The following is a 23,164-nucleotide window of genomic DNA, read 5'->3' as shown; positions in this document are numbered from 1 at the left end:
GTGATAGTGTGACCCTTCTTCTCCAAGGGGGTAGTTTTATGACCTGGTGATAGTGCGACCTTCTTCTGCACCATGAAACTCAAGCACATTATTTGACCAGGCTTTCGTGGGTGACTTGGGCAATTCCAGGGATAGTTTTATGACCCTGATGATAGTGTGACCCTTCTTCTGTACCATGAACTCAAGCACACACATATTTGACAAGACTTTCATGGGTGTTTTGGGCAATTCCAGGGGTAGTTTTATGACCCTGGCGATAGTGTGACCCTTCTTCTGCACCATGAACTCAAGCACACACATATTTGACCAGGCTTTCGTGGGTGACTTGGGCAATTCCAGGGATAGTTTTATGACCCTGGCGATAGTGTGACCCTTCTTCTGCACCATGAACTCAAGCACACACATATTTGACAAGACTTTCATGGGTGTTTTGGGCAATTCCAGGGGTTATCATATGAACCTGGCAATAGTGAGTCATTGCTTCCATAAGTTACTAGAATTGAATGTCCACAAGAGAGGTCATTTTCAGATAGTGTCAATACTACTACTACTACTACTACTACTACTACCACCGTTGTCAGGTTATCGTACTCAGAGCATAGTATTTACCGTTTTCTGACGCATAACTATTGCCAAGAGACATCAGGATCTAACTTTTAACGATGACTATAAAGGAGTTTTGTTATTGGAGCCCAGAAGACAGTCTTGGGGTAGGAAGTCGGGAAATATAAGGGGCAGATTTTTTTTTTTTAACAGCTGAGTACAACAATCTGGCAATGTTGACTACTACTACTACTACTACTACTACTACTTCATTGATGGTTAATAATGATATGACTGAGTATTAATAACCATCTTTATTGTCATCTCTTACTTCTCACTTCACAAACCTCACCTCTTCCTCTTCCTCCTCCTCTTCTTCCTCTCCCCAGGCACCCTTCCTCCACATCTCTGGGTTAATGAAGTATTGCCTCATGAGTTTAATTGTATGAGTTTATTACTATTATTACCACTATTAATATTATTGGTACATGAGTATGATGGGTAGGTCTATATACATTGCATGGTTCGGGTCTTAACATCAGGCTCAAGCTCAAGAATGATAAGGGAACACAAGCTATACTCTATGCACTATACACACACTCTTCCTCTAATGCTTGTTCCGGGACCTTTGACTAGAGATTGAGTTGTCAAGGTTTTATCTGTGGGACGGGGCGAGGGCGTTGAGGGCTTGCCGGGAACTGTCACATTTGTCAAGCCCTCCCTCGCTGTGTAGGGACGTCAAGCTTAGCCATTTCAAATCCCATCGTCAGCTTCGACACTCCTTCTAATTGTTACGTTGATCAGGACAGACCCGCAAAAGGTGGTCATGGGAGGGTCTGGCTGCATGGCTGGTGGTGCTGCAGGGAAGGGCCGAGGGAGGGAGAGCTTGCCGCATGGACGCTGGGGTGTGTTCGTCATTCTGTGCCCCCAATCTTAGAACTCAGGAGATGGAAGATGACTTGAGCTGAAGTCGCAAAAATAAAACTTGCTAGACGTTCGGCACATTGGTTATATAATTCATTTTTTCACCCCTTGGCTCAGATTCCTAGATACTCTTCTCTCCTCTGACGTGAGTGTTGCTTGGAATGTTGCGTACTAACTAGGGAACACACCGGCTGGGTAAGGTCATGGCGCTGCGGCCCTACATCAAGAGGGTGAAGAAGGAGGAGTCGGTTCTGAGGTGGAAGGCGTTGCTACAGTTGAGGATGTGGTATTTGTAGGCCAGCTCGTAGGGCGCCTTGCTCCTGAAGCCGAGGTTGGCCCCGTGGCTCTGGTCGTCGAGGTAGAGGGTCGCCGCGGCCTTCTTCGTGTAGCCCTCCGTCGAGTAGTTCGCCTCGAAGCCATACTTGCTCTTGGGCAGCGTGAGGGAAGCTCGGGGCGCGAACTCCGTGAACGGGATCTCGATGTCCGCCTCCACGTACTCCAGGCTGGCGATGGACGTCTTGGCGGTCACATTGCCGATGAACTTGTCGTCCGTGTTGGAGAACTTGACCTCGGCCCTGAAGGTGATGGGGTGGTCCAAGGAGAACACCATGTGCGTGACCTCAGCCTTCTGGTACTTGATGACGGCGTTGACGGTCTTCAGCGCCTCCATTGGGGTGGAGATCGTGGCGCGCACGATAACCTCGTTGTTGTTGGAGTTCGTCAGGTCGAAGCGTCCTGAGATGACGTCGCGGGAGTTCGTGAGTGCCACCTGCAGGCTCTTGTTGGCACTTTCCTCGGTGACCTCCGCCGAGGCCTTGACCAGCCCGGTGGGGATGTACGGGGACGCCGCCTCGGCCAGGAGCGTTCCCTGCTCGGCGTTGTAGATGAAGACGAAGGCGTTCTCGCTGTCTGCCAGGTTGGCTACGGCGTTCACCGTCACTCCCGCGGACATGTCCAGGAGCCCTGATAGAGTAACCCTCTGGATGTTCTGGAATGGCGTCTCGATGTGGATGGCGAAGCCTCCCGCGGCAGCCCGCTTGAAGGTTTCTGCCTCGAGGGTGTGCTTGACGCTGCCGGCCTGCAGCTCGGCCTTCACCACGGCCTTGGAGCGGCTGCCGCCCACCACCATGCTGAGCGCGTACCTCTGGCCGAGCAACGGTGTGTCCAGCTCAACGTTCACGATCTGGTCGGCGGGCATCTTGCGGGTCTGCCTCCAGGACAGGGCGGCCGTGTGCGTGGCCTCGGGCGTGGTGACGGTGAGGGCGGCGCGGGGCCACGTCAGCTGTAGGGTGGCGGTGGCTTGGGGGAAGGCGGGGGTGTCGATCTTGGCGGTGGCCTCCAGGCCCTGGCGGGTGTCCAGGTCCAGGGAGAAGGCGTGCACCTGCGTGGCCGTGAGGGTCACGCTGAAGGACACCTGGTCGAAGGTCGTGTTGGGGACGGTCGCGTTGAACTCCAGCTTGCGGACCCCGCCGATGAAGGAGGACTCGAGGTTCACTTCGCCACGCACGCGGTTGCCGGCGATGCTGAGGACGCCCTGCAGCTTGTGGCTGTGCTCGCCCAGCACGGCCGTCACGGACCCCTCCAGGTCCTCCAGCATGGAGTAGCGGGTGTCCACGGACAGCTGGCGCCGCACGTCCGCCCACCGCGTGTCCACGCTCATGGTGAAGCGGGACTCGCCCATTGTGCACTCTGCCGTCAGGAAGTTGTCATCGATGTGCAGCTGCACCTTCTTCTGCGTGGAGGACAGCTCGTAGGAGAGGTCGATCTCGTAGGTGGTGTAGATGTGGGTGATCTTAAGGTCGGCCTCAAGGGTGGTGAGGGAAGGCATCTTGATCTTGCCAGCCGCTTCGAGTCTGGGGAGGGCGTGGAAGGGGGTCACCAGCCAGACGGTGCCCTGGAGGCCTTCCTGCAGGGAGGCGCCCGTCAGGCTGCTCCTCAGGCTGAACTGTTCGCCCGCCACGTTCAGGGTCACCTCGCCCTCGATTTTATCGTTGAGGTCCAGGTCGATGGCCCCCGTGATCCTCGGGATGTTGAGGAAGAAGGGGATGAAGACCTCGGCGCGCGCCAACACTCGTCGGCTGACGCTGGAGAAGGTGAACAAGCCGCCCATCTTTTCCCAGCCTCGGAAGGGCGTCTGCAGCACCAGCTTGCCCTCCGTGTACTGCGGACCCTCGCTCTGCAGCTGGTAGTTGAAGAGGAACTCGCGGCCGAGAATGTCTGCCTCCAGCACCACGCCGCGCTTCATGTCGCCCTCCTGGAAGCCGCCGCGCAGATTCATGCTGTAGTCGTCGAAAGCCACCTCGGAGAAGAAGCCGTCGGCGGTGACGGAGCGACGCACGCGAGCGCTGTGTTCTCCGGTGAAGGGTGAGGTCAGGCGAGCCTTCACGCCGTCAGACTTGTACTCGAATTCTGCCTCCAGGTGTTGGGTGCCGCCGAGCTCAGCCTTTAGTTCAATCTCCAGCTCATCGTTGCTGGGGAAGCTGTAGGTCACATCGTACTCGACGCCGTCGTAGCCGAAGTTAGGAATGTCCACTGAGCCGGTGAAGCCATCGCGGAAGCCATTTTTGGCCTTGATGGAGAAGGTGAGTTCCTTTTCCTCGCCGTAGCCGAGGGTGAAGATGAGCTCAGATCCGCGGCGGCCCAGCCCGAACACGAGTGCAGGGAGCGGCGTCAGGGAAGACTCGATTCTGCTCTTCGTGTAGTAGCCGTCGTCGAACCTCTCGAAGTGGTTGTGCATTTCAAAGATGAACTCGTTGAGCCTGAACTCAAAGGCTCCGTCGCGTTTTTGTGTGTTGAGCTCCGAGTCCAACTTGAGGTGGAAGTTTCTGACCAGTTCGAAGGACGACTCGCCGTGCACCTCGACGTAGAGGCGCTCACTGCTGCGGAAGCCGTTCAGCTCAAACCTGGCCTTGGTTTCTCCGATGTCGACAGCGAGGGCGGCCAGCTTGGCGGGACTGGTGCCCGTCCCTGAGATGAACGCCTCCACGTCGTAGGCGGCGGCGATGGTGACGGCCCTGCCGCTGGGCGCCGTGAAGGACAGGTTGAATTCTGAGTTGTTGGCGTCGAGCTGTGCCGTGCCGGTCATGCTGACGCGCACGTCGTTCCTGAGGTACTCCACGCTGGCCTGGCGCTTGTTCCAGGTCGCCTCGATCTTGAGGATGCGCAGAGCCTGGAAGGGCGTCGTCAGGTTGAGTGTGAGGTCGCCTTTCTTCTTGGACTTCTTAATGAGGTTCAGTTCGAGGTCCACCTTCTGGTCGCCTCGCTCGTAGTGGAGAGTCACGGACTGGTTCTTGCCGCCGAGATTGTAATTGATCGTTCCCTTGATGTTCTCGAAGTTTGGAATCGGTGTGGTGATTTCCATCTGGACGGCGTTGCCGCCCACGTCCAACTTGATGGTGGCGTGCTTGTCGTTGAGGTCGAGCCCTGCGTCGAGGGTGAACAGCTGAGAGAAGTCAGCCGTGGCGTAGGCGCGGGCGTGTTGCAGCAGCTCGAAGGTGGTATCAAGGGTCACCTCAGCCTCCAGCCTGTCTTCAGTCCTTTTGCGGGTCCACGAGGCGTCCACCTTCTTCTCGGGCTGGCCCTCGGCGATCCTCTTGTAGTGCACCTTGGCGTGGGCGTCGTTGATGTTGGACATGTCGTACTCCAGGCCTACATTAACTTCACCGATGAAGATTGAGTTGATGTCGAGGGTGCCCTCCAGAACATCGAAGTCGTCGCTGCGCTTCCAATTGGCCTTGAGGTGGGACTCACGCTGCCCAATCGTGGCTTCGGCGTGGATGAACTTGTTGGAGTTTCTGCGGAAGTCGTGTCTCAGCGTCATCTGGAACGTGCGGTACTCAGGGGGAAGGAACGGGAAGGCGGCCTCGATGGAGTTTCTTGAGCGGCGCGGGTTAAGGTCGGAGATGTCGATGTCGATTTTGTTGACGCGGTCGTTGACGGTGGCTTCGGCCTTGAACACCAGCTTGTCCAGAACGTCGTAGTTGCCGTTGAGAACCACGCGTTTGTAGTTCGGGTGGTTTGAGTCGGCATTGAATTGGAAACTGGCGGACTTGGTGGCGGCGTCACGGTTGAGCTGGAAGTTGTGTGTGCCCCTGTACTGGCCGTAAGAAAAATCACCCTGGCTGCTGAACGCGCCGGGCCTGCTCCTCTCCCAGCTGGTGGTGAAGAGGAACTCGTGGGGCTGGAAGGAAGCCTTGATGCCGCCCTCGATGTTGCCTCTGTCGATGCCGTGGATGGATCCCTTGAGCTTCGCCATCCTGTAGGACGACTCGGGGCCGACCTTGACGTAGTAGTCCCGCTCGTCGTAGTTGCGGAGGAACCTCCACTGAAGGAAGACCCTCTCGGGCACTCCCTCGGCGGTGGCCACCAAGTCAGACTCCCGTAGACCCAGCTTTCCCTCGGCCTTGTAGGTCCTGCCGCCAAACTCAAACTCCAGCTTGGCCTGCTCTGGGTTCTGGACGTCCCAGTTCCCGGAGAAGTCCTTCCATGGGGCTGCCATCCGGTCAGGGGTGTTGACGTGCACCCTGAAGTCTCCCTGGCGAGGGTCTCCCAGATCAGCGTTGTACTGGATGTCAAAGCTGTACAGCTTATTGCCGGGGAGGGTCACTTCCAGCTTGACGGTCTTCGGGGAAGAGGTGCGATCGATCTCGGCGTGGACGGTGGTGGTCCTGGGCACGGCCACGAAGGAGTTGGTGATGGTGGCGTGGACGGTGCCTTGCTGCGGCAGGTCTCCGGTGCCCGTCATTTCCAGGGAGAGCTGCTTCTCGGTGGTGCTGCCGCCGATCGTCACCTCTCGCTTGAGGATCACGTTGAAGACGTTGAGGCCTTCCTTGTGGATGTGCAGGTTGAGGTGGCGCCCCGGGCGGCGGCCGTGGATGTCAAGGTGCAGCGTTCCGGCAGCGGCGTTGGCTTTGAACTCCATGGTGAACACCTCCATTCTGTTGATCTCCAGCTTCTGCGTCATTTCGGTCTCGCTGCCCAGGTTCACGACGTACTCGTAGTGGAGGGACCTCAGGATCGGGAAGCGGGAGGTGAGCTCGATGTTGCCCTTGCTCGTCGTCAGGTCGAGTTTGAACTCTGTGTTCTGTGTCGGGTTCGGCACAAAGATGTCCACCTGCAGGCCCGTGCGGCGCGAGCTCTTCAAGTCGATCTTGAAAGGCGACGAGTTGGACTCCACAATGATCGTCCTCCTTCTTGGACCGAACCTGAGTTCGCCCGTCACGTGATTGTAGTTGTCGTAGGGAGTCTTGAGGTCCAGAGTGTACTGCCTGGTTCTCCTCCTGTCGTCGCGGGTGCCTGAGATGGTCACCTCCACCTTCTCCTCGTTGATCTGGCCGCTCGCGTACGCCTGCTCGGTCTCGGGGTCGAGGCGCCCAGTCAGGGCCAGGAACTCCCAGCCCTGCAGCTCACTCTTGATTTCCAAATTCACGGTCTGCTGGTCGGCGTCCTTCACCAGCTCCAGCGTCAGGTAGTTGTCATTCCTCTTCCAGGTGCCATAGTAGTTGTCGTCCTCCTTCTTGATCTCGAAGGACACTTCCTCCACCTTGGAGAAGGGCGTCTTGAGCTCAAACTTGACGCAGTTGAAGCTGGCGAGGATGGAAGCCTCCCCTGCGTCGTTCATCATCTGGAACTCGACGGATCTCCTGACGCGGTCGAGGCTCCCGGAAACGTTCATGCGGTTGAGCCCGGCGAAGGGCGTTCTCAGGTCGAAGTTGAGGGCGGAGCCGATCAGCTTTCCGTACACGGTGATGGCCTTGGTGCTGCCCTCCCTCTCCACGACCAGCTCGAGGGCCTTGTCCTCCTGCGTCAGGTCCACCTTGGCCTCAAACTTGACCTGTGTCCAGCCCCTGAAGGGCGTGTTCATCTCCACCTTCAGGCTCGCAAGTTTTTCCTGCAGCTCGGCGGCCAGCGCGAGGCTGTAGGTGCTCTCGCCGGCGGCCAGCTGAGCGGCGAGGAGCTCGCTGGGGCTGTTAAGGTTGTACTTGAGCTTGAGCGTCGCGTCAGGGAGCGCGGCGAGGGGTGTCTGGGTTTGGAGGACGATGGCGGAGCTGCGCGGCGACACGCTGGCCTCGCCGATCAGGAAGTAGTTGTTCTCGTTGTGTACAACGGTGATCGAGGCCTCGAGGCCGCCGGGCGTCGCCGCGTATTTGACGGCAACGGAGCCGAAGCGCAGGGCCGGGAAGGGCGTGGCCAGTTCCAGGAACATGTCGCCGATATTGTAGGAGCCGTTGGCGGAGAAGGTGTAGGAGCCGACCTGCAGGTTGGCCTTGGCGCTCCTGGAGGCCGCGTTGACACTGGCCTGGAGGGAGGATTCCTCGTAGCCCTGGAACGGCGTCTGGAACCTGAAGGCGATGCTCTCCCGCGTGTAGCGGCCGTAGGCGGAGAAGGCGAACTCTTGGCTGTTGCGGGTCACCTTGACCATGGCCTTGGCCTCGCTGCCTCCCGTCACGGACAGCACGTACTCGGCGCCCAGCACCTCCCAGTCGGGCACAGGGGTGCGCAGGGTCAGGCTGCCCTGCTCCGGGCCGTAGGCGGCCTCCACGCTCACCTCCTTACGGAAGGCGTCGCGCTGCACGGAGGCCCCGGCGCTCAGCTTGTTGGACTCCACCTTGTAGTTGAGGTGCAGCGCCACGGTGTTCCAGCCGGCGATGGGCGTGGCGGCCTCCAGGGACAGGCTGCAGGCTGCCGGGGTGAAGCCACACTGCGCGCGCAGCTCAAACACGTCACTGTTCCTCTCGAAGCGCACGGAGCCCTCGCAGGCGCCGCGGAGCATTTGGTAGCGGGCGTCCAGCACCACGCGGCTGATCTGGGCGATGGGCGTGGCCAGCCGCACCACCACGGACGTGCCGCGCACCTCCACGTCGCTGCGGAAGTTGTAAGTCTCGCGATCCTTGAGGAAGGAGGCCACGACGAGGTGCTGTCCCGGCGCGCTGCTGGTATAGTCTGCGTCCATCTTCATCGTCTGGAAGCCGGGGAAGGGCGTGGCCACGTCCAGCACCACGTGATTGTCGTTGAGTGTGGCGGCCACCGCGAAGTGCTGCCTCTGGCCCTCCTTGGTCACGCTCAGCTCCGTTCTCTTCACGTCACTCAGGAGGTCGTAGCTGCCCTCCACCTCGAGAGTGGAGAAGCCCGGCACCGGGGACCTCAGCTTGAGGGTGAGGGAGCCCGTCTTGTTCTGCAGCTTGAAGCTGGCCTCGGCGGAGAAGGTCACGTCATTCTTGGTGACGATGACGTTCAGGGTCTTCTGCGGCCCGGCCAGGCTTCCCTCCACGTCCAGCTTGAGGTTGGCGGCCTGGGCGAAGGGCGTGGTCACTTCCACCTGCAGCTTGGGGTTGTATGTGTCGAAGAGGAGGTCGGTGTTCAGCGCGTAGGTGTGTTGTCCGCAAGTGGCGCGGACGGCGGCGGTGAAGGTGTCGTGGCGGCGGGTGTAGGTGCCTTCCAGCGCCACCTCCTCCCAGCCCGGGATGGGTGTCGTCACCTCGCCGTGGATGGCGTTGTTGTCCAGCATCAGCCTTCCGCGGAAGTCCTTGGTGACGCCCTCCTTCGCGACGGTCACCCTCACCTCATAGGGCGCCTCGGACACCGCGATGGAGGCATCCAGAGACGCTTGGCTCCAGCCGGAGAAGGGCGTGGTGACCTTGGATGTCACTCGCTGCGCGGCGCCCTGCAGGGCGGCCTCGAGGTTCCAACTGAACTCCCGCTCGTTGTAGACGACCTTTGCGGCGGCGGTCTTGGCGGCAGAGTTGAGGTTCCAGTCGGCGGTGGCGCGCAGCGTGCGCAGCTCACTGAAGGGCGTCGAGATGTTGAGGATCACCTGAGGGGCGAGCGGGTCGCCGATCTTGATGACGCCCTTGGCGAAGATCTCGGCTGTGCCGTACACGGTCTTGAATTTGACGGTCTTGTTCTCGCTGAGGAAGTTGTAGGAGGCGTCGAAAGAGACTGTCTCGAAACCGGCGTAGGGCGTGATGACCACCAGCTCCAGCTTGCCCTTGGCGGGGCGCAGGTGCTGTGTGCCCGTCACCTCAATCTTGCGCTCGTTCCTGGACACGTGGGCGTTGATGGCGGTGCCGGAGGCGAAGAAGGATGCGCCGAGGGTCTCCCAGCCGCTGAAGGGAGTCTTGCCCTCGAACACAAAGGTTTCCTCCTCCATCTTGGCCAACAGATCCACCTCCTGGGTGTTGTACTTCACCTTGAGCTGACCCTCCATGGCCTCGGTGTCAAAGGAGACACCCAGGTCGAAGTCCTTGACCAGCTCGACAGGGGACTGGAAGAGGACGCTCAGGTTGCTGTTGGTGGGCTGCAGGAGCCACCTGGCGGCCAGGCTGCCCTCGCGGCCGTTCAGCACCATTTTGGACGTGAAGGACGTCTCGTCGATCGTGGCCTCCGCCTGGTACTCGTTGTTCTCCACGCGCAGCGACGCGTCGATGCTGTAAGGCATCTCAGCGAGGCGGTGCTCCCAGCTGCCGTCCAGCTGGTGCACGGCCGTCCACTCCTGGCTCAGCTTGGCGTACTCCCTCAGGCTCAGCTCCCACCCGCCGTCGAGGACGGTGCCGGAGAAGGTCGTCTTGGCCTCGTACTTGTTGTAATAGATGAAGGCCAGGCCCGCGCTGGTCATGGCGTTGGTGGTGTCGTAGGATCCCTCGACGCCCAGCGGGTGCTGCAGGGACGGAGTGGCGAGGTTGAACTGGAAGTTGATGCGGCCCGGCTGGTACTTAGCCAGCAGGTCCACGTTGGTGGCCTCCCCGTGGGTCAGGGTGAGGGAGCCTTCCTTTCCAGGACGCAGGGCGAGTCTGAGGCCGTAGCTGAGGGGTTGCCAGAAGGGCGTGGTGAGGGAGCCCCTGGAGAGGAGCTCTCCCTCGTGGTTGAAGCTGCTGGTGGTGGACGCGGTGATCTTCCTGCCGGGCTTGTACTCCAGCTCCGCCGCGGCCGTCGTCTCTCCGCGAGTCTGCTGCTCGAAAGTGAAGTCCAGCTTGTTCTGGAGACACTCCCAGGGCGTGTCCAGCTCCAGGCGGCCGTCCAGCTTGCGGCTCTCGGCGGTGAGGACGGGCGTCAGGCGGCCGCTGATGGCGACCCGCTGCTCGTCCCACGTGGCCTCCATCAGGTGCTGGTACTCACCGCCCACGAGCGCCATCTTGTTCTTGAGCGAGTACTGCTCATTGAGTGAGAAGGTGTTCTCCCAGTTGAGGGCGTCGGTGGCGGCGAAGGAGTGGGTGAGGGTGGCCGCCTGCGTGCCCTGGGCAATGTCCACCCGCGTGTTCTGAGCGTCGCCCTCCCGCTTGCTGTCCACCTTGACCTTCATGTCCAGACCCTCGAAGGAGGAGGTGATGTCACCCTCCAGGCTGAGGACGCGCGCGCCGGAGTCCAGAGTCCCGTTGATGGAGACGGAGATGAGTTCCCTGTTGGCGTAGACCTTGGCCACGGTGCTCAGCTTGTTGTTCTCGATCTTGTGGACGAAGGAGAAGGAGCCCTTGGTCTCGGGGCTGCTGATGTAGGCCGACAGGTTGATGTCCTTCTCGGAGAGGAAGTGGCCTTCGGCGTGCATTTTGAGCGAGCCGAAGCTGTATGTGGACCACAGGCGCGTCACCTCGAATTGGGAGGTGAAGCGGCGGCCGTCGTGCGTGTGTGTGAACGAGGCGGTGAGCGGCTTCGTGAACGGCGTCAGGAACCTGAGGTCGCCGGAAATGGCCGTCGACTCTGCCGTCACCGTCTTTTCCCCGTTGACGGTGAGCATCATCTTGCGCTGGCCGGCCTGGGCGTCCAGCACGAGGCGCAGCGTCGCGGCGTCCAGGCTGTACTTGACGCTGGCCTCCGCGTCAGCTACGCCGTCCAGGTCCGTCGTCAGCTTCACGGCCAGGTCCACGTTGTGGTCCTGGGCCAGGCTGAAGCGGCCCGTGGAGGTGGCCTTGGCCAGCTGCGTGCCGCCGTAGGTGACCAGCAGCGAGGAGTCCAGCGTCGCGTCCTGCAGCTGGTGGCTCAGCGTGGCCTCGAACATCTGGGTGAAGTGCGAGGTGAAGAGGGCGCGGCCGCGCAGTCCTGTGCTCGTCGGCGCCAGCTCGAAGGAGCCAGTCAGCTGGCGGTCGTTCCACGCGCCCTGGAGACTGGAGGTGATGGCGGCGCCGGCCATCGTGTGCTCGAAGGTCAGCGAGAACCGTTCCATGTCGGGGATGGTGCTGCTGAAGGTGACCTCGCCCTGCAGGGACCCTCCGTCCTGCAGGCGGCCGACCACGGCGAGCGCTGCCTGCTGGCTGTTCCTCCAGGTGGCTGAGGCGCGGCAGGTGACTTCGTTGTCTTGGAGCGAGGCGCGGACGTCCACGCCCTGCTTCTCCCAGCCCGGCACGGTGGTCTCCAGGCTGGCGGTGACGGACGGGGCGGCGCCGAGGGCGTACTGGAAGGACGCGGCGGCCCGCTGGCTGGGGGACCAGCTGGCCTCGGCCTCCACGCCCTGGGGCACCAGGCGGCCCACGGTGCTGAACTCCTTCTCCAGGAACCTGTGGGGCGGTGCAGGGGATGAGGGGGGCGCGCGCGCACACACACACACACACACACACACACACACACACACACACACACACACACACACACACACACACACACACATCTGCTTACTTGAAGTCTGCCGTGACTGTGTTGGGTGCGATCTTCCCCTCAATTTTGAAGGTGTTGTCCGGGTTGGTCTCCTTGTCCCACTCGACGCCCACGGCCAGGGTCTTCTCCGGGCCTTGGTGGTTCATCTGGGGCGGGGAACACAGGGAGCGTGAGAACGAGCCTCCGATATTGAGAACACGGGGTGAGGAAGAGCTCAGACAGAGGGTGACACACGAAGCCTTGCCAGTAGTAGTAGTAGTAGTAGTAGCATAAGTAGTACTAGTAGTAGTAGCAGTAGTAGTAGTAGTAATAGTAGTAGCAGTAGTAGTAGTAGTAGTAGTAGTAGTAGTAGTAGTAGTAGTAGTAGAAGGAGGATGAGGATGAGGAGGAGATCAAGAAGGACATCTGTTCACGAGTTTATGATTAGGAAGAGGAGGAGGAGGAGGAGAAGGAGCGAGAGGAGAGCAGGATGGCTGTAACACAGGGCGGCGATAACAACAACAAAAGATAACAAATAACACGAGAGACAGAGACAGAACACACAAGAACACCTCCAGTCATCCCAAGACGAGGCGACGCTCACCTTCGCGTTAACCACGACATGTTTCACAACGTTGGCGTCGATGAGGAGCGAAGACCTTGTGGCGTCGACCTTCATCCCGTACGTCTTGCTGTTGAACTTCGTCTGGAGGTCAACCTTTGCCTGCTGGGGGTCACCGTACACCACTGAGGTCACGCTGATGTCGGTGTTTCGGAAGGTGAAGGATCCCTCGGCGTTGATGTCAAATTTGGCGGGTCCGGAGTTGTCCTTCAGTGTGGCCTTGGCGCTCAGGGGGGGAAGGTCGCCGCGTATGGGGCTCCAGGCGTTGGCTTCCACCTAGGCGAAGGGTTGAGGGAGGTTCTGTTAGGGGTCTCTCTCTCTCTCTCTCTCTCGTGTTGTTTTTGTTTTTTTCGTCCAATGACTGACTGACTGACTGACTGACTGACTGGATAACTGACAGCCTTCATATCTGACTCTGTTACTGAACATGACTGATTTGCTGACTGACTGACTGACTAAACTGGCAGACTAATTGACTGACTGACGCACTGCTGACTGACTGACTGCCACACTGATCTTACCTCCGCCGTGTAGTGTCCTGGGTTCACTTTGAGGAACTCGGCTGTGGCGGTGAACTTGGCAACCGTGTCGAACTTGATGAGGCCCGTGAGAGAAGTTCCGGGGTTGCGTTTGAGGTCCACGAGGAAGGTGTGAGTCCCCGCGTCGTCCCCGCGGATACGGTCCACCACCGACTTGAGGTAGATGGTGTCCGCGGCGAAGATGATCTCAGTGTTCGCCGTCTGCTCGATGTTGAGGTACTCGCTCTTCGTCGACACGTGTCCCTTGATCCTCCTGACGCCGGCCTCGTAGGTGTGTAGCCACTCCTCCCTCGCGGTCAGGTCGATGCTTCCTTGCTTGTAATCGAACTCGCAGTTAAGTTCCGTCGGGGAGAATTTCAACCCGTACTTCATGACCACCGGGTCCTCGTGGTAGGGGAGGTTGATGTCGAGCCTCGAGGAGTAGGTCGTGGCGTCGCCTTCCCGCTCCATCTCGAGGAGCAGCGTAGAGTCGAAGCGTTTCGTTTCAGTGTTGGGGAGCATGATGTCGGCGCCGGTGGTGACCTGGATGTTCTTGGCGGCTAGGTCCAGCTTGCCGTCCAGGGTTGCGTCCAGGGTCTTGGAGGTGAACGTGATGCCGAGGCCCTTGGTGGCCGCGGCGCCCTCGTAGGAAACTGCCGGCGAAGGAGGAAGTTAGGGAAGGAAAGGAAAGAAAAGTAAAGGAAAAATGGAGAGAAAAAGATGCGCACACACACACACACACACACACACACACACACACACACACACACACACACACTTACCCTTGATGCCCATGGGCTGTTCCATGTAGGCGAAGAAGAGGTCTGCCGAGTAGGAGTTCTGCTGGGGGATGGCCGCGAGCTCTGCCTTGGCGTTGACGAGCTTGGTCTGGCCCGCGTCGAGCTGCAGGTACGTCTCCACCTTCTTCTCGCTGCCGAAGCTTGTCAGGAGTCCGGCGTCAATGTTGAACTTGAGGGGGCCCGCGTCGGCGCGCGCTTGCACGGTCTTCTTGTCGCGGGACCAAAGGTACTCCCCGCGCGCCTCCACCTTGCCGAGGAAGGTGTCCGCCTCCGCGACCACCTTGCTGTTCTCCGCCCGCAGGGTCAGCGCCACGCGGCGGGAGACCCTCGCCTCGGGGTTGTTGAAGACGACGGCGATCTCGGTGGGGGTCTTCGTGAAGCGGAAGGTGTAGCCGGTCTGGGTGTCGGTCTTGTCGAGGTACACTCGCAGGACACTGGGCAGGAGCGCGCGTGGCTGCAAGGCCACCTCGCTGCACACCGCCATGCCGAGGTAGCTGTCGACGCAGCCTTCGCGCGAGCGGGTGGCCTGGTCACGCTCCACCTCCTCGCTGTCCTGCACGAGGAAGAACTTGCTCTCGTAGTTGACAATCTCCATGCGCTGCTTGGGCGTGTTGAAGGCCACGTCCACCAGAACGCCGCCGTCGATGGTCACCTTGCCCTCCAGGGAGGTGGAGGTGTGCAGCGTGGAGGACACCTTCACTCCGGCGCGCGTCACGTGGGCGTCCACCAGCATGACGCCGTCCACGGTCACGGCGGCCGAGGGACGCACGTGGCCCTCGATGCGCACGTCAGCCAGACTCTGGGCCCTGAAGGAGCCGTCCATCCTGAGGCCCACCGTGGCCGAGCTCTTGGCGCCCAGCGTGAGGGGCAGGCCTGCCACGGTGGGGACGGAGATGTGGGTGTCCAGCAGCTGGTAGGACTTGGTGTAGTCCACGTTGCCGCCGCGCGCCAGTTCCATGAGGAGGGAGAAGGGGCTCGGCTCGGCCTGGCTGCTGCTGCCGCCCAGGCCGTGGAAGCGTCGGTAGTGCACGTCGTTGCCGAAGAGGCGGAGGTAGTATGAGCCGCGGGGCTCGTCGGTGGCGTCCTCCAGGAACTGTTCCAGCGTGGTGGCCTCGGCCTCGGGCTTGTGGTGATGCATGCCGCGGAGGGCGGCGGCCACGGTGTCCTCGGGGAAGTAGCCGTCGGGGCCAAAGAGACGCTCCAGATAGTTTTCGAAGCCCTCAATGCGGCCGCCTACCTCGAAGAGGTTGACGGACTCGCCGAAGAGGTCGAGGGTGAGGTTGAGCATGCCGGAGCGTGGGAGGTACGACTTGCTGGAGAAGATCACGTTGCTTTCGACGGCGGCGCCGAGGTTGATTTCGTTCATGAAGAAGGAGGACTCGTAGTTACGCGAGAACCTGAGCGCCTCGGTGGTGAACTTGTTGGCGAGCAGCTCCTCGCCGATCAGCAGGCGCGCCCACTCCTTGCCCGGGGCGGCCGACTCCTGCAGGTTGGTGAGGTGCGTCCACACGAAGGAGCCCACCTGGTTGACACCCTCGGAGGTGAGGCGGTCCCTGACGGCGGCCAGGACTTGGGGCGTCGGGCAGGTCATGACGGACAGGTAGGCGGCGATGCGCACCTCGGGGTCCTGCGCCTCGTCCAGGTAGGCGGCCAGCAGGCCGGAGCGGTCGTACTCGCAGGGCGTGTGTCTCCACGCCTCGATGGCGGCCACGCGCACCTCCATGTCGTTGTCCTCGGTGTAGCAGCGCTGCAGCACGGGGCGGGCGTTGACCCAGCGGCCGGCGTTGCCCAGCGCCCGCAGCGCCACCAGGATCTTGACCTTCTGTTCCTCGTTGAGGGCGCGGCAGCCCGAGCCGAGCTGGGCCTCCACGCGGCGCACGACCTGCTGCACGCCGGAGTCGTCGCCGCAGGCAGCGTGGGTCTTGCAGAAGGTGTTGACGAGCGCCGAGGTGCCCAACAGAGCGCTCTGGCTCGGCTCGTTATCCAGCATCGGCTGTGGGCGGAGCAAGTGTTAGTGGCGGCGCTCGCGGGAGGCGGCGGCAGAGAGCGACTCACTCCAGCCTGGCGCTGAGTGCTTGGACTAATATTACCCCGTGACATGACCTACAACATGACCCATGGCCCAGCCCTTGACATGACCTACCCTTGACCCAGCCCATGACATGACCTGTAGCGTGACCCCTGACCCTGCATATGGCATGACCCTGCCCGTGCCCCGCCCCGTGCCCCGGCCCGCAGCTGTAGTTGTTACTCACGGCGATGGCGGTGAAGATGTCGGAGGTCGGGTTCTTGAGGTGGGCGAGGGAGGTGAACCAGGCGTCGACCTCCTCTTGGGTGATGTCGCCGTTGGCAAACATGTCCCGCACGAGCCCCGCGGCGGCGGCGGTCCCCACCAGCGGCATGGCGTCCACCAGGAACCTGCGGGGGTGCGTCTCGGTGGTGGCGGCGTAGATCCGGGACAGGACCGGGTAGTCGAGGCCCCGAAGGACGATGACCAGCCTGGAGAACAGTGCTGGGGCCTGGGGGCGGACCTCCTCGCGGGCGGCCTCGTCCAGCTGGGTGAGGAGGGCGGTCACGGCCTCCACCTGGTCCTGGGCGGTGGCCTCGGTGGCCGCCTCGAACACGGGAGTCTTCCTCACGAGGCTCTGCTCCGTGGGCGTGATCGCCGGCCCGTCGCGCGCCACCAGGGTGAGTCTCGTGTCCACGCTGGTGACGGCGCCGCCTCGCTGGCCGCTGAAGGGCGTGAAGCTGTGGGTCTCCTCGCAGTGGGTGTCGGTCAGCACGCCGCCCTCCACCTTCTGCGTGCAGAAGCTGGTGCTGTCGATGATGGGCAGGCTCTGCACGGGCGAGTCCGTGCTGTAGGCGGAGGAGAGGTACGAAGCGATGTCGGCACGTCTGCTGCACGAGCGCACGTCCTTCACCTTGACGACGGTGAGCACGTCGCCCTCCAGCTTGTTCTCGTAGTTCGTCAGACACATGCCCAGCACGTCGGTCTCGTGTACCTCCTGCAGGGACAAGGAAAGAAGGCGGTGAGCCGGCGCTGGAGCGGACTGTGACCTCATGTTTCACGGCCCCTGCTGACCCGAGGGAGGGAGTGTGAGGGCCACACAGCTGGCGGGGGAGCCAACGGCCACGAGAAGGAGCTCAAGAGATGGATTAAATGATGGAGGGCGTGGCTGAGGGCCGACCATTGCCCTGGACGGGGAGCTCAAGAGATGGATTAAATGATGGAGGGCGTGGCTGAGGGCCGACTATCGCCTGCGGCTCGCGTCAAGGGGCTGGGGTGGGGGGTGGGGGGGGGGAGGAACAGGCACACGCGAACAGAGCCTCAACACCCACGTGGTTGCCGGGGCTGGTGCGGGAGGTCTGGAAGGCGGACAGCACGCCTCGCTTGAAGTTGAGGACCCAGGCTTCCTCGGCCTCGGCGGCGCACAACTCCTCGACGTTTCCGTCTTGGAAGGCGAAGCGGAGGCTGGAACGGGTCAGCGCCTCGGCCATCTCCTCGCTGTGGGACGACCCTTGCAGACTGACCTTAGTCAACTGGAAGAGAGGTCAGGTCAAGTTAGGGAACAGCAACGCCAATGAATAGAGAGATAGATAGATAGAGAGGTAGATAGAGATATAGAGAGCTAGATAGATAGTTCACTGACCATACTACACACACACACACACACACACACACACACACACACACACACACACACACACACACACACACACACACACACACACACACACACACACACATACACACACACACACTGACTGACTGACCTGAGCTAATGGAAGAGAGGTCAGGTCAAGTTAGGAGACACAACAACACCAATGACCAGAGAGATAGAGATAGATATAGCTCACTGACCACACGATACACCCCTCCCCCCCTCCCTCTCCCCACACACACACACACTCACTCTGAGGGTGTATTCGCAGGGGGCCAGAACGTCGATGTGTGCCCGGGCTGTGATCTGTACCAGCGCCTCGTTCTCCTGGTCGCCCAGAAGACCCGTCGTGGTGGTGACAGAGTATTCATATTCGTAGCTTCGGCCTGCAGGAGGAAGGAGGAGGAGGAGGAAGAGGAGGAGGAGGAGGAAGAAGAAGGAAGAAATGATTAACTTGTTGTTGTTCTTGTTGTTGTTGTTGTTGTTGTTGTTTGAAGATTGCTTTATCTTATATTATCATGTCTCAAGTATCTATTATCACCATGTCTGTTAAAGTTATCACACTACTACTACTATTACTACTACTACTACTACTACTACTACTACTACTACTACTACTACTACTACTACTGCACTCACCTTGTTGGTAGGAAAATATATTGTCCTGTGAGCAATGTTGGGCACAGGAATCCCTTACGCCAGTGGGTCCTGCAGGATAAAGAGGGAGAAAAATATTAGATCCTTCAGCATCCTTCAACATCACATCCTTAGCTTATGCATCCTTTTGACAAGCACTAAGATATCCTACACTTCCTTCTTTTCCTTCTACACCTTATGTTTTATTTCGCGAAGTCCTGTAGGATTCTAGAGTCTTGTAGTCCTGCCCCGGTAAAGGTTCTAATTCCATCTCTCCACCTGGTTCTCTGTCTGGTGTTAGTGTGCTCCATCCTGCCCCGGTAAAGGTTCCAATGCTATATAAAAGGTTCTAATGCCATCTAACAGGTTCTAAAGCCATTTAAAAGGTTCTAATACCATCTAACAGGTTCTAATACCATATAACAGGTTCTAATGCCATCTAACAGGTTTTAATGCCATCTAACAGGTTCTAATACCATATAACAGGTTCTAATGCCATCTAACAGGTTCTAATGCCATCTTACAGGTTCTAATGTCATCTAACAGGCTCTAATGCCATCTAACAGGTTCTAATACCATATAACAGGTTCTAATGCCATCTAACAGGTTTTAATGCCATCTAACAGGTTTTAATGCCATCTAACAGGTTTTAATGCCATCTAACAGGTTTTAATGCCATCTAACAGGTTTTAGTGCCATCTAACAGGTTCTAATGCCATCTAACAGGTTTTAATGCCATCTAACAGGTTTTAATGCCATCTAACAGGTTCTAATGCCATCTAACAGGTTTTAATGCCATCTAACAGGTTCTAATGCCATCTAACAGGTTTTAATGCCATCTAACAGGTTCTAATGCCATCTAACAGGTTCTAATACCATATAACAGGTTCTAATGCCATCTAACAGGTTCTAATGCCATCTAACAGGTTCTAATACCATATAACAGGTTCTAATGCCATATAACAGGTTCTAATGCCATCTCCACCTGGTTCTCTGTCTGGTGTTAGTGTGCTCCATCCTGCCCCGGTAAAGGTTCTAATTCTAAGCTTGCAAAAACATGTATAGGTCATTTTTCCTCCCAATTTCTTCCTTTCTTCCTTCAATTATTCATTCTCTTTTCCTTCATTTAATCGTACGTGTTCCTATCTCTGTCTGTCTTTAATCTTGGTCATCTTCATTCACTATCTCTCTTTCTCTCTCTCTCTCTCTTATCTCTCTCTCTAAATTTCCAAACCACTTGACTCCACTATCTCTCTCTCTCTCTCTCTCTCTCTCTCTCTCTCTCTCTCTCTCTCTCTCTCTCTCTCTCTCTCTCTCTGATAAAGTCTTCATGTAATCAAATGACCTCGCTCATGTCTCCACGCGGGTCAACAAGTGTGATAATGCTCTCTCTCTCTCTCTCTCTCTCTCTCTCTCTCTCTCTCTCTCTCTCTCTCTCTCTCTCTCTCTCTCTCTCTCTCTCTCTCTCTCTCTCTCTCTCTCTCAATGACTGCTTACTGCGCACTTCCTCTATCCCAGGTGCCATGAGAGAGAGAGAGAGAGAGAGAGAGAGAGAGGGAGAGAGAGGGAGAGGGAGGGAGAGAGAGAGAGAGAGAAAAGGGAGGGAGGGAGAAAGGGAGATGAAGATCCCTCTCCACACTTCCTCTCTCTCTCTCTCTCTCTCTCTCTCTCTCTCTCTCTCTCTCTCTCTCTCTCTCTCTCTCTCTCTCTCTCTCTGTCATAATTTCTCCCTAACACAAAATAGGATCAAAGACTCCTCCTCCTCCTCCTCCTCCTCCTCCTCCTCTGCATTGGAAGGTCGGGAGGGAGGGAGAGAGGGCAGGAAGGGAGGAGGGGGAGGGGGGGAGGGGGGGGAGGGAGTCAAGTTGGCAACCATATTCATGTCTTGAAATTACTCTGTTAAGCTCTAAATTGACAAGGAAGTCACTGATAACCTCACGTGGTGTGTGTGTGTGTGTGTGTGTGTGTGTGTGTGTGTGTGTGTGTGGTGGGGGGGAATGAGAGCGTGTCAGGCAGTGTAGAAGTAGTAGTAGTAGTAGTAGTAGTAGTAGTGGTAGTAGTAGTAGTTGTTGTGGTAGTAGTAGTAGTAGTGGTGGTGGTGGTGGTGGTGGTGGTTGTGGTCTCTAAGGTGACATTCTAAGCCTCTGTAAATTAATTCTTCCTTACCAAACTTTCCTCTTCCTTATAAACTTTGAATTAGTGCTAATACCGCCTTCCTCCTCCTCCTCCTCCTCCTCCTCCTCCTCCTCAACCATCTTTTCTCTCAACCATTTATCTCTCTTCCTCAACCATCTCTTTCTCTCTCTTTCTCAACCATCCTCCGTATCCTCCTCAACCACCTCTCTCTCTCTCCCTTTCTACCCAGTCGACCAGTCAACTAGTCAACCAGCCAGTCAGCCTTCACACAGTTCTCGACCATCTGCCCACATCCATGAATTTAGTTAACCTCGATTTAAAACATTTGCCCGTATTTCCTCAACTCTAAAACCTCCCAAATTTGTTTTTAATAATGTACTTGTTTTGACCTATGTTCTTTAGCTTAGTATATGTCAGCTGTTCTACCTCTACGTCAATCTCTGTATCTTCTTCTAAAACGTTCATTCTTATTTCCATTATCTCAAAATCTTCATAATTGGTTGCTATATTTAATTAGTTTTGGCCTATTTTTCTTTAGGTTATTATATGTCAGCTGTTCTACCTCTACGTCAATCTCTGTATCTTCTTCTAAAACGTTCATTCTTATTTCCATTATCTCAAAATCTTCATAATTGGTTGCTATATTTAATCAGTTTTAGCTCATTTTTCTTTAGGTTATTATGCGTCAGCTGTTCTACCTCTACGTCAATCTCTGTATCTTCTTCTAAAACGTTCATTCTTATTTCCATTATCTCAAAATCTTCATAATTGGTTGCTATATTTAATTAGTTTTGGCTTATTTTTCTTTAGGTTATTATACGTCATATGTTCTAAGTCTTCGTCAGTCTCTCTATCTTTCATTTCAAACGTTCATTCTCATTTCCTTAACCTCAAAAACGTAACAATTTGTCCCTATTAGCAAACGATTTCTGGGATATTTTCTTCAGTCTGTCATATATCTCCTCCTTCTGTTTGTGAATCTTTATATCATCCATTTCAAACGTTCATTCTCATTTGCTTAACCTCAAAAACGTAACAATTTGTCCCTATTAGCAAACGATTTCTGGGATATTTTCTTCAGTCTGTCATGTATCTCCTCCTTCTGTTTGTGAATCTTTATATCATCCATTTCAAACGTTCATTCTCATTTCCTTAACCTCGAAAACGTAACAATTTGTCCCTATTAGCAAACGATTTCTGGGATATTTTCTTCAGTCTGTCATGTATCTCCTCCTTCTGTTTGTGAATCTTTATATCATCCATTTCAAACGTTCATTCTCATTTGCTTAACCTCAAAAACGTAACAATTTATCCCTATTAGCAAACGTTTTCTGCCATATTTTCTTCTCTCTCTGTTTGTGAATCTCTATCATCCATTTCAAACGTTCATTCTCATTTGCTTAACCTCAAAAACGTAACAATTTGTCCCTATTAGCAAACGACCAGACCACTCAGTAACGACTTTTAGTGAGTCAATGTTATGCTTAGTGGCAGATGCGATGTTTTGAACTCCAAGGTTACAAGACTACCGTACTCAGCATGTTGTGTTAGGCGGTTTCAGACCCCAAACACTATCGTACCCAAAGAGATGATGATATTTATTTGTAGTTAGCTTAAAATTCGTTAGTCACTGATGTGTTATATGCAAGAGTTATGCGTTGGAAGCCGGGAAATGCGATGTTCTTGGCACGGTAATGTTATGAGTACGATAATTTATTTGTAGTTAGTGTAGAAATCGTTATTTACTGATGTGTTGTATGCAAAAGTTATGCCTTGGAAGCCGGGAAATGCGACGTTATGAGTACGATAACTTGGTAACGCTGTGGTGCTCTGTGCTTGGCAGGGCACGACGATATAGCGAACTTCTAATTGCGACAAAGACCTCTCCCAACGTTGCTCTGAATTTGGCAGGGCAGGGCGTTATAGCGAACTTGTTATAGCGACAAAGACTTAAGTTAGCGAGGCACAGACTGGAGCAAGATCTCAAGCGACGAGTCTGTCTCTATATCGAAGAAGACGAAGACGAAGAAGCAACAAGTCGTCGTTCGGTGCGTTCTCTACGTTAACATGTTCTCGTGTGCTCTCAGCGTTGGACAAGTGGCACATTCTTAAACATTTTGGGGCTCACACTCCCACATTTGTTAAGCTTTCGTACAAGTTGTGTGAGTATTTCCAAGGGTGGTTTTATGAGCCAAGTGACGCTTTGCCGAGGCTGCTGCACCGTGACGTGAAGAGACTCTTGGCACCGGACGCGTCTCCTTGTGGCCCTGGGAAATAGTCGCCGTGGTGCCCGAGGCGTCTGGGAATACGGGCAGCAGGAGAGTCAAGAAAGGTTCCTTCGTGTATGCGAGGCGCGGCTTGAGGCCAGGCTCGGGCGGCGGGTTTGGGCGAGGCACAGTGTCTTGTCTTCTGTATAGCGGGTCGGCGCGGCCCGGGGCGGGGCGGGGCGGGGCGGGGCTGGTCACTAGGTCCTGCAGGTGGTGGCACTGGATGAGGGCACTTACAGGATGGGCCGCCGCGCCGCGCCGCACTGGTCAACTTTCGTGTGTCCATTTCCTCGACTTTGCGGCACTGCGATGCCCTTCCCGCACTACACAGGGCGCGGCGCGGCGCAGACACAACACACACACACACACTGACTGTTACCTGCTAGGGCGGACGCCACTAGGGTGGTGATGAGTAACGCGGAGCGCATCTTGGCGACTCACACTGTCGTAGGACAGGTCTAGTCGGCGCTCTAATGGCTGCTGAGAGGATCAC

At 56.9% G+C, this 23,164-nt stretch overlaps 1 protein-coding gene and 2 long non-coding RNA genes across 23 annotated transcripts in view; 1 reads left to right on the top strand and 2 right to left on the bottom strand.

Moving 5' to 3' along the window:
• Positions 1-975: 975 nt before the first annotated feature.
• Positions 976-23,164, bottom strand: part of LOC126985337 (uncharacterized) — a 22,238-nt gene continuing 49 nt past the window's right edge. Inside the window, exons 1-10 of the mRNA XM_050840092.1 lie at positions 23,051-23,164; positions 18,272-18,340; positions 17,885-18,018; positions 17,310-17,510; positions 16,226-16,975; positions 13,953-15,963; positions 13,174-13,823; positions 12,635-12,928; positions 12,073-12,197; positions 976-11,954 (exon numbers count right to left, since the gene is read on the bottom strand). The exon at positions 23,051-23,164 is cut by the window's right edge and continues 49 nt beyond it. Of these exons, the coding sequence (XP_050696049.1) occupies positions 1,685-11,954; positions 12,073-12,197; positions 12,635-12,928; positions 13,174-13,823; positions 13,953-15,963; positions 16,226-16,975; positions 17,310-17,510; positions 17,885-18,018; positions 18,272-18,340; positions 23,051-23,099 (14,553 nt within the window). The 5' untranslated portion in view covers positions 23,100-23,164 and the 3' untranslated portion in view covers positions 976-1,684. The remainder of the gene's footprint in view (positions 11,955-12,072; positions 12,198-12,634; positions 12,929-13,173; positions 13,824-13,952; positions 15,964-16,225; positions 16,976-17,309; positions 17,511-17,884; positions 18,019-18,271; positions 18,341-23,050) is intronic.
• Positions 18,347-21,227, top strand: LOC126985338 (uncharacterized). 20 transcript variants are annotated; one of them, XR_007738580.1, is made up of 5 exons: positions 18,347-18,674; positions 18,715-18,774; positions 18,855-18,934; positions 18,975-20,942; positions 21,079-21,227. It is a non-coding gene; the product is annotated as an uncharacterized LOC126985338 (long non-coding RNA). The 20 variants fall into 20 exon arrangements; XR_007738571.1 differs by having other exon boundaries at positions 18,347-18,694; positions 18,735-18,774; positions 18,835-18,934; XR_007738574.1 differs by having other exon boundaries at positions 18,347-18,694; positions 18,735-18,794; positions 18,855-18,914.
• Positions 21,058-23,044, bottom strand: LOC126985340 (uncharacterized). Of its 2 annotated transcripts, none has more exons than XR_007738584.1 (2): positions 21,428-23,044; positions 21,058-21,293 (listed from the first exon to the last, which is right to left on the bottom strand). It is a non-coding gene; the product is annotated as an uncharacterized LOC126985340 (long non-coding RNA). The 2 variants fall into 2 exon arrangements; XR_007738585.1 differs by having other exon boundaries at positions 21,562-23,044.

The sequence above is a fragment of the Eriocheir sinensis genome, chromosome 59 (assembly GCF_024679095.1).
Source record: "Eriocheir sinensis breed Jianghai 21 chromosome 59, ASM2467909v1, whole genome shotgun sequence".
In the NCBI taxonomy this organism is placed as follows: Eukaryota; Metazoa; Arthropoda; class Malacostraca; order Decapoda; family Varunidae; genus Eriocheir; species Eriocheir sinensis.
The sequence above is the reverse complement of the archived record's forward strand: the minus strand, read 5'-3'. Positions and strand labels throughout refer to the sequence as shown.